Source organism: Sinocyclocheilus rhinocerous, unplaced genomic scaffold (assembly GCF_001515625.1).
Source record: "Sinocyclocheilus rhinocerous isolate Xijiao unplaced genomic scaffold, SAMN03320098_v1.1 scaffold576, whole genome shotgun sequence".
In the NCBI taxonomy this organism is placed as follows: domain Eukaryota; kingdom Metazoa; phylum Chordata; class Actinopteri; order Cypriniformes; family Cyprinidae; genus Sinocyclocheilus; species Sinocyclocheilus rhinocerous.
In genome coordinates this window covers 1,661,637-1,674,267 of record NW_015662167.1, presented here as the reverse complement: position 1 = coordinate 1,674,267, position 12,631 = coordinate 1,661,637, and the positions used below count along the sequence as shown (strand labels likewise).

The following is a 12,631-nucleotide window of genomic DNA, read 5'->3' as shown; positions in this document are numbered from 1 at the left end:
TTTTCATTTTTAGTTTAGTGAATTTAACTTCCACTTTAAAAGCCTTATTTTTGTTTTTAGATTGCAATGTTGCAATGTTAGAATGAAATGTGATTTTAACCCTTTTTTGCACATAATATAAAGGCTTAGATGGTTACATTCAATTTATTTATTTTCATAGCCTTTAAAGGGGTCATATGATGTTGCTTAAGATGAAATATCTATGTATAGAATTTCCTCAACATAATTGTAAGGCTGCTCACAGCCTTTGTGTGTACACAGATTTCATGCACAAATTAGTGAATGAGACCCAATATTAATTTTTTCTTATTTGCAATTTGTCCTTTTTATGTCTTTTAAAAGTTGATGGTAACAATTTATTTTGTATATTTAGCCCAACAGAGTGGTGAGGCATCAGAATCTACCACCAGTACGGAAGGCTTGCCGTCCACTGCAGCGCCCCAGAGCAGAGCCATTACTATAGTCACACAGGCCACACCTCTACCAGGACCCGCTGTTCCGGTGAGTGGCCTGTATTTTGAGATCTAAACGTTGTGCTTATATTTTATTACCATGATATTGAATTAGAGAAAATGTAGGGTAAGACCTTTCGTACCCTTTTGGAACTAATGCAAACCATTAAAGAGCCTGAATGTTAGTGGAGGACTTCATGTTGAAGGGTGTTGGAGGGGAGGGTTGAAAAGAAAGGCATTTATAACATCAGCAGGTTTTCTTTCTCTGTCCTTCTCCTGTAGTCCATCTCTTCAATCACGGAGTCATCCTCAGAGGCCGGAGCTGAGCCGGTTTTTATGGAGAGCTCGGAGGCAGAGTCTTTGCAGGCAGAAGGCCAGGCTGAAGCGGAGGCAGTTGCCATGCAGGCAGAGTTCCAGACAGAGGCGGGGGCAGAAGCAATGCCAAGTGCCTTCCAGGCGGAGGCAGCCGCATTGCCGAGTGACTTCCAGGGAGAAGCCGTAGCGGTAGCCATGCAGGCAGAGAACCAGGTGGAGGAAGGGGCAATGCCAATGGAACATGACGCTTCTAGCATGGCAGAGGGAGAAACCGCTCAGGAGCAGCTACCGACAGCTGAGGTACAGTCAGCTGCATTCTAACTGTACAATTTACAGTTATTATTGGAAAGACAGACCAATATTCAATATTAACTTTTGTTTTAAATTTTTAACTCTTAACTTAAAGCTGCAGTCTGTACGTTTTGCCTCTTTGGCGACATCTCGGTTTGTGAAACCTGCAATTGCAGTTACTTGCGGAATTATTTTCATTGCGTGGGTTGTGCACGGCTCCAGCGTGGATGAATCTAACGTTTTGAGGTGAATGTGTGGCTGTCAGTCACCGCACCGGTGTGGATACTGTAACGTACGTCTTGGAATGTATGACCCAAATAAGAAATTTCACCGGATATTGTCATCAGAACAAGTAACAAGTCTGCCACGTTTGTTCTGACCAACTGAGGAAAAAAGCATTACAATAAATCGCGCTACCAATGGTGATTAAATCTAACGATCCATTAGCTCATATCACATCAAACCGTGCAAATTATTGTTATTATACTTTGTTCTCAAATTGTTAATGTTGACAACATTAGCATTGCGTGACTACGTGTATGTCGTGTGTATTAGCTTGTAGATTTCAATTTCTGGACAGTCTAATCTCTAATTGTCATACCATTCGAATTTCATATTAAGAAATTCTTTTAACCCAAAAAGCAAATTATTCTTCCTTCGAACTGGTTCTCTTTAAAATACAAATCCTGTGTAATCCCAGGCTATCTGTAATCAGATGCACATTTAAAACTGGAATAATTTAATTTCAGTCACATGTGTTTCATAAACACATAATCCTTTCTGGATTCATAATCCTTTCCGGAATACAATCCGCCATCAAAATGATAAGTTTAATTATTCCAGCTGCTGTGAGAAAAGGCTATAAACGATACACCACCTGCAGCATCCTCACATGCGATAGCCTACTAGCCGGGACTCAATCTTATGTTTACAGACGTGACGTAATGAAGCAGCAGCATGCTCGAATTTCCCACGAAAACCTACCCGTACCACTCAAATTAGAAAACATTATTATAAGCTTAACATTGTGAATCGGGCTAAAGTAAGGCGATAGTTTTGAACACTGGCTGGTTATGCACTTGCTCAAATATTGATTTCGGATAATTTTTAACCAAAAAAAAGTTACGGACTGCAGCTTTAACTCTTATGAAAAATATTAATATCCTTTAGAGACAAATTGTAGTTTTATTTCCAGTAAAATTGCAAAAAATTAAGCTGTTATTGCAAATTAAATTGAATTCAGACTAATTTTTAAAGTGTTATTTTGTACTTTTTTTATTGATTTATTTAAATAGTAGTTAACATGGAAAACTGTAAAATATTAATTTCTTACCAAAACAAGTATAAAGGTTAATGTAAGTTTTATTTCCAGTAAAATTTTTCAGCTATTTTTGCAAATAACTTGTGATATCAAGCTAATTAGCAAAAAGTATTATATTTAAAGGGATAGTTCCAAACCCGTAAGACTTCAGAACACAAATTAAGATATTTTTGATGAAATCTGAGAGCTCTCTGATCCTCCCATAGACAGCAAGGGTACTACCACGATCAAGTCACTGAAACGTAGTATAAACATCGTTAAAGTAGTTCATGTGACATCAGTGGTTCAACCGTACTTTTGCGAAGCTACAAGAATCCTTTTTATGCACAAAGAAAACAAAAATAACGACTTTATTCAACAATTCGTCTCCTCCGCGTCACCCTGGTGCCGTTTTGGAGAGTATGCGACGCATGCGCATGCTATGATCTAAACGTAAACAACGTTGCGCACTAAAAGTATTCTCGTAGCTTCATAAGATTACGGTTGAACCACTATGTCACATGGATAATTTTAACGATGTTCTTACTATGTTTCTGTGCCTTGATTGTGGTAGTACCCTTGCTGTCTATGCAGGATCAGAAAGCTCTCGGATTTCATCAAAAATATCTTAATTTGTGCTCCGAAGATGAACAAAGGTCTTATGGGTTTGGAATGACATGAGTAATTAATGACAGAATTTTGGGTGAACTATACCTTTAACTTTTTTTTTTTTTTTTAAATAGATGGAGGGTGTAGAGGCAGCATCAGCATCACAGGCCGAGGCGCTGGCCTTGCCACCAGAGCTGATGTTGGACGGGCAACCCACAATGCTGATGGTGACAGGTCTGACCCCAGAGGAGCTGGCCGTCACGGCAGCCGCAGAGGCAGCGGCCCAGGCTGCAGCGACAGAAGAGGCCCAAGCCCTCGCCATTCAGGCTGTACTACAAGCAGCACAGCAGGCTGTTATGAGTGAGTCACCATCATTTATCTGCAGAATCCCAACCTACGACCTGCACATGTTCATTCTGTCTCATTCCCTCGTCAGGCTCAGGTGATGCCGGAGGAGACAACCAGCAGACCCACACCATACCCATCGTTCTGACCCAGCAGGAACTAGCGGCGTTGGTTCAGCAGCAACAGCAGCTCCAGGCAGCCCAGCAGCAAGCTGCTGCCCAGGCCGCACTGCTCACTGAGGGCTTGGCTCCAGCTGACAGCCTAAATGACCCCTCCTCAGAAAGCAATGGACACAGCGAGATCACCGCCGCTGCCACAAGAACAGTAGTCGGACTGCTGCCTAGCACCTCAGCAGAGAGTATGCGTGAAGTTTCACTTTTCAATAGTATCGACTAGTATCAACGTTAGTCGTTTTGAACCATTATTATAGTTGAATTATGCAGTAACTCAAATGTGCTTTTTTCTAAAGTCTGAAGTCTAAAGTTCGGTCACATTACCTGTTGTTAAAGTTGGTCACGCTTACCGCTTATTTACTGCGTTGACCAACTGAAAGCTGCTTGGTTTGAATGTGACGTGTGAGCTGCGATTCACTTCGCTACACTTTTGACAATAGGCTGCTTACAGAGAAAACATGACATTTATTTAAATAAAATTTCAAGATGTGACGACAAATTTGCTGTTTATTTCCATTAATTCTGTTTATTTCCTTTGTAGCTTTGGCTCCATCCAGCACATTAGCCTCTGCAGTAGTTGCCAGTCCAGCTAAGATGCAGGCAGCTGCTGCTCTGACTCAAGTGGCCAATGGTATTGAGGCTGCGGTAAGTTTCATGGGTAAAGAATCACGGTAATATGCACAGAAGTGCAAAAGAATAGTATAAAATCCTGTTTTCTGTTTTTCCCCCACAGAAGCAAAACCCTCCCACTGTTACCATCAAACCTCAAGTGAAGAAAGAAAACCAGTGGTTTGATGTTGGCATTGTCAAAGTGACCAATATGGTTGTAACACATTTCTACATGCCTGCAGATGACGCCGCTTATGTTGAGGTGAGCCACAATGAGATTCTACTTCTAACCATATTTTAAGACCTTGTGTCATTGCTTGTTTGTTAAAGTAAGTATACTGACAGAACTTGTGTATTATGCTGCAGGATGATTCTGGCACAATCCCTGACTACAGCCAGATGAAGAGGGTGGACCTTCAGCCGGGGACGGCCTACAAGTTCCGTGTGGCGGGTATAAACACATGTGGGCGTGGAGCCTTTTCTGAAATATCTGCTTTCAAGACCTGTTTACCGGGCTTCCCAGGGGCACCGTGTGCCATAAAGATCAGCAAGGTTTGCACTTACTGTTACATACGCTTTTATAATAAAGGATTTTTTTTTTAATGGGAATTAGGCCTTAATTTTGTTTTACAAAAATTTATTTTGACAGATTTCTGATTTTCAAAGATTTAAGGAAAAGTTTAAATGAATGGAATGATTGTTTAGCCTACTTAATTTGCTTTCAGTTGCATTTAGAATAGAATAATTTAGAATAATTCAATAAGCCAAACTGATTTAATGCATTAACTTTAATGTTTAATTTAGATGTCTTATGATATTTCTTTAACAATGTTTTGTCCAATGTACACTGCGGTTCAAAAGTTTGAGATCAGTAAGATTTTTAAAGAAGATTCTTATGCTCAAGGCTCTATTTGATCAAAAATACAGAAGAAACTGTAATTTTGTGAAATATTGCAATTTAAAATAACGGTTTTCTATTTTAATATAATTTAAAATACAATTTATTTCTGTGAATCAAAACTGAATTTTCATCAGTCATTACTCCAGTCTTCAGTGTCATATGATCCTTCAGAAATCATTCTAATATGCTGATTTATAATCAATGTTGGAAACAGTTGTGCTGCTTAATATTTTTGGGACCTGCGATACTTTTTTTTCAGGATTCTTTGATAAATAAAAATGTAAAAAGAACAGTATTTATTCAAAATAGAAATGTTGTGTTAGAATATAGCCTACACTACTATTTAAAAGTTTGGGGTTAGTCTTTTTTTTTTTGAAGAAGAAATTAATACTTTTATTCAGCAAGTATGTGTTAAATGTATAAAGTGATAGTAAATACTTAATTTTTTATTCAAAGAATCAAAGAAAAAAAGTATCATAGGTTCCAAAAATATGAAGCAGCACAACAGTTTCAACACTGATAATAAATCAGCATATTAGTATGATTTCTGAAGGATCATGTGACACTGAAGACTGGAGTAATGATGAAAATTCAGCACTGCGTCACAGAAATAAATGATATTTTAAAGTATATTAAAATAGGAAACAAATATTAGAAATTGCAATAATATTTTATGATATTTTAAAGTATATTAAAATAGGAAACAAATATTAGAAATTGCAATAATATTTTACAATATTAGTTTTTTCTGTATTTTTGATCAAATAAATACAGCCTTGATGAGCATAAGAGACTCCATTAAAAATCTTCATTATCCCAAACTTTTGAACAGCAGTGTATATGTTTTAACCTATTGCTGACCAACACAATTTACACTACTGTTTAACACTTCAGGGTTGGTAAGATTTTTAATGTTTCTGCTCGCCAGGGCCACATCTTTTAAAATTAAAAATGAAGTAAAAACTGTAATATTGTAAAATAATTACAAAAAAATTTTAAATAAACATTTTGAAAACATTTTATTTAATATATATAAAAAAATAAAAAAAATTATCATTACACGCATAAAAACGCATCCTTTCTTTACTTATTTCTCTCCTTAGAGTCCAGACGGTGCACACCTTACATGGGAACCTCCATCCGTGACATCAGGAAAGATCACAGAGTATTCTGTCTATCTGGCTATCCAGAGCAGCCAGACCACTGAGGCGAAACCCTCGGCCCCGGCCCAGCTTGCCTTCATGCGTGTTTACTGTGGGCCAAATCCTTCCTGCCTGGTCCTGTCCTCTAGCCTGTCCAATGCCCACATAGACTACACCACCAAACCCGCCATCATCTTCCGCATCGCTGCACGCAACGAGAAAGGTTATGGCCCGGCTACACAAGTGCGATGGCTGCAAGGTAAAGGTTTGCTTTGGTGGACAAGAAAGGTTTTTGTTTCAGGTAGTGACAAGGTAGATTTTTAACAATTGATTTGTTTCTCCTCTTGCTTTGTAGAGTCTAACAAAGATGGGCTTTCTGCAAAGCCTGCCCCAAAAAGAGCAGTTACTTCACCAGATACGTGAGTGTCTCCAGTATTAGAAAAGTGCATTGGATCAAAAATACAGTAATAATGTTAAATATTACAATTTAAGCTGTTTTCCTTTTTAATGCTTAATGTAATGTATTTCTGTGATGGCAAGGCTGAATTTTCAGCAGCCGTTACTTCAGTCTTTAGTGTCACATGATCCTTAAAATCATTCTATTTTGCTGATTTATTGATCACGTCAGTGACACATTTTAAGGATCATGTGACACTGACGTACGTGTGTACAGACGCCTTTGCCTCTGTTTATTTTGAATACGCACCCTCTAGCGGCGAAAATTACATATTGTGCCTTTAAGCAGCACAACGGTTTTATAAATGTCGTCATATAAATATTTAATCAATTTAATGCATCCTTGTTAAATAAAGGTGTTAATTTCTTTAAAAAATATTACTGTCTTTTTAAACTGTTGTAGAAATATGGTTGATTATTAAAATGCTTGTATATTTTATTACAGGAAAGGGATTGGTCAAAAGAAAGCAAGAATGGACCAGTGAGCACCTCTCTCCGTTTGTCCTCCAAGACCAGAAAGACTTACACTACTCCTAACACTCCATCCGGATTCAACACGTCTTCAACTGTAACCATCCATCAAAACAGCACAAAATCTGCAAGGAAATAGTGTTTAAGAATACAGTTTCTAGGGAAAGCCTTTTTTCTTTTTAATAGTATGAGTGGAGAAAAGCACATTGCTTATTTTTGAGTATTTTTCAACATACTTGGAGTGGGAGAAAGAAAAAACTAATTAGCTTTTTCCATTGTAGAGTCTTCCTTTCTGCTCTCCCCCATTTCTTTCAAAACCTATATCTTGCTTCAGCAAATTCAAACACCAGTTTTAAGATATTTGTAATGTTTGTTCTGTCAGCTGGGCTCAAATTAAGTAGCTCTCTTTTCTGCGATGGACTTCAGTGTGAAGTTTTAGTTCACGTTAAATGTGTGGACACTGCGGTTGGATTTCTGATTGGAGATGACTGATGTTATTTTCATGTGAGAAATGGGGGGGGGGGAAACCAATCAAGCACTTGTCCTCAGACAAGAGGGGATATTTTTCACTTGAACGGCTCAGTGAAATAAGATCTGCATAAGGAATCGTTCTGGACTCCAGCCTCCTGGTGAAGTCTGCACTTCTGCATTGAGCAGAAATAGAGGCAGAACTGCAGATAAAGAAGTGGCCATGGAAGTACATTACTGGCAGGACAGAGACTTTGCTAGAATTAAGATTTGCCATACAAACAAAAAAAGAAAAATGAAAAAGAAAAAAAAAAGGGAAAAGCAAAACTTCCCAAAAAATTAGCAAGCTATGATGGAGAAGATCTTTTGTGTAGTTTATTTTTGTATTTTTAAAGCTTTTCTCCTGTGTGTATGTCTGTGTGCTTTTCTTTTTTTTTTTCTTTTTTTTTTTTAACTCGCTACTTTTATTTTTTTGTTTTAAAAATTCTTGGCTTTTTTTTTTTTTTTTTTTTTTTTTTTTTTTTTTTTTTTTTTTAACTCGCTACTTTTATTTTTTTGTTTTAAAAATTCTTGGCCATCCCCATTGGTTTAAGGATTTGTGGAAAGAAGGCCTTTTGGATGGGCCGTTTTCTTGTCAAGTACTTTTACATAAGAAAAGACATTGTGTTTGTGCTCAAGTTGAGTGGTGATGTGCTACAGCTGAAAAGATGTAAACAAATGTAAACATCTGAAGGGCTTTTACTTTGTTTACTGAAGATTTCTACGCTTGTTTCCACTCTGTGTTTGTGTATGCCAAACCTTGAGATGTAAAAATCGTAAAACTTTTTTTTTTTTTTTTTTAATTCCTCACCTTACCAAACCGCCGTTTATTAGTAAACACTCAGCTTTTTCCCTTCCTCTGGCTTGTCCTCTTAACTTTTTCACAACATAAATTTGTAGAATTTTCTCTGCCCTAGATTGTGAAGGAAGTTGTCCATGTGAAGATACATTTCTACTTTTTTTTTCACCTTTGATTATCTGAGGTATGCAAACTAAATGTTCAGTGTATACCTGTATGTCTCCAATGTGGGTGAGGATGGCTGTACTCACTCTTGGTGAAAGCCAAGTTCGGATTCGACTGTAATATAGTTAATTCATAACGCAAGAAGTGAAGATGATATCCTGGCCTTTTATATATTTACCTGTACAACGTTTTTACATGTTGGTCATCTCCTGATTGCCTTTTTTGTCTTGACTTATAAAAGAAACAGAAATATAAACTGTCTCCCTGATTAATTTTGACTAATTTCTTTAGTTTCATGCAGCACATCCTGAGATTTCGTTCCACCCCTAGTGTCTTTCAGAATTGCTGTGAATTTGAGTAGCTATATTTGATGGAACACTTTTCAGAAAGCTGAATAGATAAGCCGATTGACTCGTTTGAATTTAATATGGAGCTATTTCAGCTGAAATAAAAGAATGATATCCCAGCATAGTATTCAAATGAAGTAGTTCATGAGGTTTTATTTTCATGTCTTTTTACACATACATTAATCAAGATCATTTTTTAAATGAAAATATCCTTTAAACTAATTTTAGTTTTACACAGACTAAAATGGCTAATTTTAGTAAATGAAAATGGTGTTGTAGTCAACTAGAAATTTTATGACGAGAAACATAGTTTAAACATTTCACAAAAATGTGAAAAATTATTTGTGACTTGACATTCTTAACTTGGTGAAACTATCATATACTTCCTTTATATGAAAAAAACTGGGCATTGTGCTGTTGCCGTGTCATTTTTCCTTGTATTTTCATCAAAAGTGTGTCTTAAAATGGTGTAACTATTATCAGGATGTGCATTTGCACCAGTGTTGCCAAGTCCGCGGTTTTCCCGCGGAATTGGGCTACTTTAAAGTGCCCCTATAATGGATTTTTGAAAATTACCTTTCATGCAGTGTGTAACACAGCTCTGAAGTGAATGAAAACATCCAGCAAAGTTTTAAATCTGAAAGTGCACTGTGTATAAAGTTATTGTCTGTCAAAAGAAAGAGTCACTGAAACAAGTAGTTTTTCAAATGAATCCCAAGCCATTTCATGTTGATGTCAACATGAAACATTAGCATATTGCCCGCCCACTTGTTGGTCTTTTCGCGTTGGTCTGAATGAAAATGCAAATTCATTCTTTGCCACTAGGTGCGCTTTTGGAGCGGTAAAAATAGCTGTTTCCCTGGTAACCTTGTACACAAAGCAGCACTGCGCTCACAAACGCTGCTTTATCAGGCATTACAGGCCTGATGAAATGAAAATGAGACCAATCGACCAATCACGCAGATTAGCATCAGGCAAATGAGGGGTTTGGAAAAATGAATCGTTGAGCAAATCGTTTGGGGGTGGTTGAGCAAGTAAGGTAAAAAAATAAATGCATATAAGACAATGAAAGTGTTTTTTGACCTTGCATGCATGTCAGCCTGTTGTTGGGGACTCCCAAAACCAAAATATGAACCCTTCATTACCCATAATAGGGGCACTTTAATACTGTTCGCGGGTAGAAGCGACCCCAATAACATAATATTTAGCCCCCGGAATGCGAATTTTATCAGGGAAACTGTGAATTTTACGTATATTTTACCCCCCGGAACGCAATTGGGCTAGTTTTGGGCTAGTTTTGAGTAGCAATTGGGCGGGTTTTGTTGTGAAAACCTGGCAACCCTGATTTGCACCTAGTTTTACAATTTAAAAAAACTGTCAGCAAACATTTTTGTCTAATTCTGCTGACAATTCTATAGATTAAATGCCCATTCACACTGAAAACAATAACTATATTAACATCCACACCAATGGACAACATTCTGTTTATTATAATCACGCACTGCAGTTGTCGCCTGCCACTTTAAATAATCAAGCTCTTTAAAGTTGGGTGGATTCTGATTGACTCCATATTTTTATCATTCATCGGCTGAAAAAAAAAAACTGTTTTGAAACTGATTCCAAAGATATCGTTCTTCTGTGTAGTTATTCTTATAGCTGTTGTGGACTTCATTTTTCTCAGAACTAGAACATTGATTGTATCATAATTATCATCCTTGGTGTGAACGGGCCTTAACACTTAAGAGTAGCACAGGAGTTTGTCCTTGCTTCAACAATAGCATTTTTTATTTGGCTTCTTCTCCTGTTGTTTCTGTGTAATCTGGATGTCTTCTCCATTTTCCACATGGTGTCTTATGAGCTGTAGAAAGTGTGGCACAAACAACTATAACTTAATACTTCTGCTTTTTTGGTACAAGCCAAGTATGAAATGTTCAATTATCCCTGGCTAGTCTCTGATCAAAAACAAAATTAAGTATTTGTTAAAAATCCTGATTTACTCTTGTTTATAGACAGCTTGAACTCACATACTGCAGGGCTGCTCGTGCCACACTGTGAAAAGTCGTGTCTACGCCAATGTCTTCCTTGGCACTACATTCAAAATATTCAGCTCCGATTTCACTGCACCACTGCTGGGCTTTGCTTGGGGATACCTGTCAATCAAAGCCTGGTATCAGTTATTAAGCAAAGTCATTAGATCTTATAGCTCGTAATTCAATATTGATGACTAACCTCACGATAATCCAAGTCAATTTTATTGCCGAGCACTATGAAAGGGAATGCAGAGGGGTCCGAGGGACATGCCTGCACCAGGAACTCTTTCTTCCAGACGTCTAGTGCATCAAAGGAGACGGACGAGGTAACATCAAACACTAGAAGGCAGCAGTGAGCTCCACGATACAGTGTGGTACCCAGAGAGTGAAACCTCTCTGTTCCTGCAGTGTCCCAGATCTGGTGCAAGAACAGCTGAGTATTATTGCATGACAGTTTGTAGAGCCCTGTTTGGTGTAACCTGTGTTACTGTAATGAAAACTACCTGTGGATCCTGTGTATGACATGAAGTGAATGTTGGTTTTATTTTGGAAAAACTGTGGGTTTAACATAAATGAAAGTAAATGTATCTCACCTGAAGAATCACTGATCTTTTATCTATAGTGATTTCTTTAGTAAGGAAATCTACCCCGATTGTGGCGCGATACAAATTAGTAAAGCGATGGTGGACAAACCGGCTCATAAATGAAGACTTTCCCACTCTGTTCAAACAAAAAGAAAAAGGGAAAACTAAATGAGGTTTTCCATGTTTAGGGAGTAACACTGATTTTAGTTTCTTTCTGTACTTCCTTATTTTTGTTTAACAGCATATTTGTCTTTGTTTTTAGATCAAAATACACTGGTATTCAAAAGTTTGGAATCACTGGAATCACTTTGAAACATGTTTTTCAAAAAAAAATATTTTGTACATAATGAAACAACTAATTGATCAAAATACAATGAAAAACATTAATATTTATAATAAGTTTTAAATAACTTTTAATTTTTGAAATATATATTTTTAAATAGGCTATTTTTTATTTATGATGGGCAAGCTCCATTTTCAGTAGCCATTACTGTCCTTTAAAATCCTTTTAAAATAATTGAAATGTATTTACAGGTTTTTTAATCAATATAATGGAACATTCTTTCAGAAACATCAAAATTATAGTCATAGTGATACCAAATGGTAGCATTCATGTCTTTGTTGTTCATTCAGAGGTATTCTGGACTGTACTGGAAAAGTTGTTCGTATTGCCTTTTATGTTAATTGCATGTGGGTCTACACATACATGCTTCACTAGCAGATTTACCATCAAAACTTTCTAAGACAGACACTCACCCAGAGTTTCCGATAAGAATGACTTTCAAGTGTGGTGTGCTCCACTCTGTCATGATAAAAATAACCAAAGCTGTTTTCAGTGAAAGGAGGTCATGAAGGAACTCATCTCAGACAACACTTCTTCATTCTGCATTTCAGACTGTAATGTCCTGTTCGTATCACGGATCCATAAGAAAACCATCAAAACATTTCAACAGCTGCACAGTAAAATAGGTAATGGTTAACCACCTTAGCAGTGTAAGGTAAACAAACGGCTTGCTAAACTAAACAGGTGGTGTAGGCTATCAGAAATGTTAGACTTGGCCTGTTGGGCTGTTTTAAATTCTATGATCTCTCTGGTATTTGAAAATAGGCTACTAGTCGTCATATAGCATTGCTC

General features: G+C 37.1%; 2 protein-coding genes across 4 annotated transcripts in view; one reads left to right on the top strand and one right to left on the bottom strand.

The window, feature by feature from the left end:
• The window catches only part of LOC107727831 (host cell factor 1-like), a 21,650-nt gene extending 13,821 nt beyond the window's left edge, over nt 1-7,829 (top strand). For both annotated transcript variants that reach the window (XM_016537843.1, XM_016537844.1), the window contains exons 19-28: nt 374-501; nt 735-1,067; nt 3,102-3,327; nt 3,404-3,670; nt 4,027-4,130; nt 4,219-4,356; nt 4,461-4,646; nt 6,099-6,396; nt 6,493-6,556; nt 7,039-7,829. In XM_016537843.1, the coding sequence (XP_016393329.1) occupies nt 374-501; nt 735-1,067; nt 3,102-3,327; nt 3,404-3,670; nt 4,027-4,130; nt 4,219-4,356; nt 4,461-4,646; nt 6,099-6,396; nt 6,493-6,556; nt 7,039-7,078 (1,784 nt within the window). In that variant the 3' untranslated portion in view covers nt 7,079-7,829. The remainder of the gene's footprint in view (nt 1-373; nt 502-734; nt 1,068-3,101; nt 3,328-3,403; nt 3,671-4,026; nt 4,131-4,218; nt 4,357-4,460; nt 4,647-6,098; nt 6,397-6,492; nt 6,557-7,038) is intronic.
• Nucleotides 7,830-10,224: 2,395 nt separating this feature from the next.
• Nucleotides 10,225-12,409, bottom strand: LOC107727792 (ras-related protein Rab-7a-like). 2 transcript variants are annotated; one of them, XM_016537782.1, is made up of 5 exons: nt 12,253-12,409; nt 11,506-11,632; nt 11,112-11,330; nt 10,907-11,032; nt 10,225-10,740 (listed from the first exon to the last, which is right to left on the bottom strand). In XM_016537782.1, the coding sequence occupies exons 1-5, from the start codon at nt 12,303-12,305 to the stop codon at nt 10,651-10,653; spliced, it is 615 nt and encodes a 204-aa protein (XP_016393268.1). In that variant the 5' UTR covers nt 12,306-12,409; the 3' UTR covers nt 10,225-10,650. The 2 variants fall into 2 exon arrangements, with proteins under 2 accessions (XP_016393268.1, XP_016393269.1); XM_016537783.1 differs by having other exon boundaries at nt 10,664-10,740; nt 10,911-11,032.
• Between the last annotated feature and the right edge of the window lie 222 nt (nt 12,410-12,631).

Bases quoted from the DNA above. Each gene is read 5' to 3' on its own strand.
- LOC107727792 (XM_016537782.1), bottom strand. From the start codon at position 12,305: ATGACAGAGTGGAGCACACCACACTTGAAAGTCATTCTTATCGGAAAC. The intron at 11,331-11,505 runs GTGAGATACATT...TTCTTGCACCAG, and splicing joins AAAGATCAGTGATTCTTCAG to ATCTGGGACACTGCAGGAAC. The intron at 10,741-10,906 runs GTGAGTTCAAGC...CACTTTCTACAG, and splicing joins CACGAGCAGCCCTGCAGTAT to CTCATAAGACACCATGTGGA.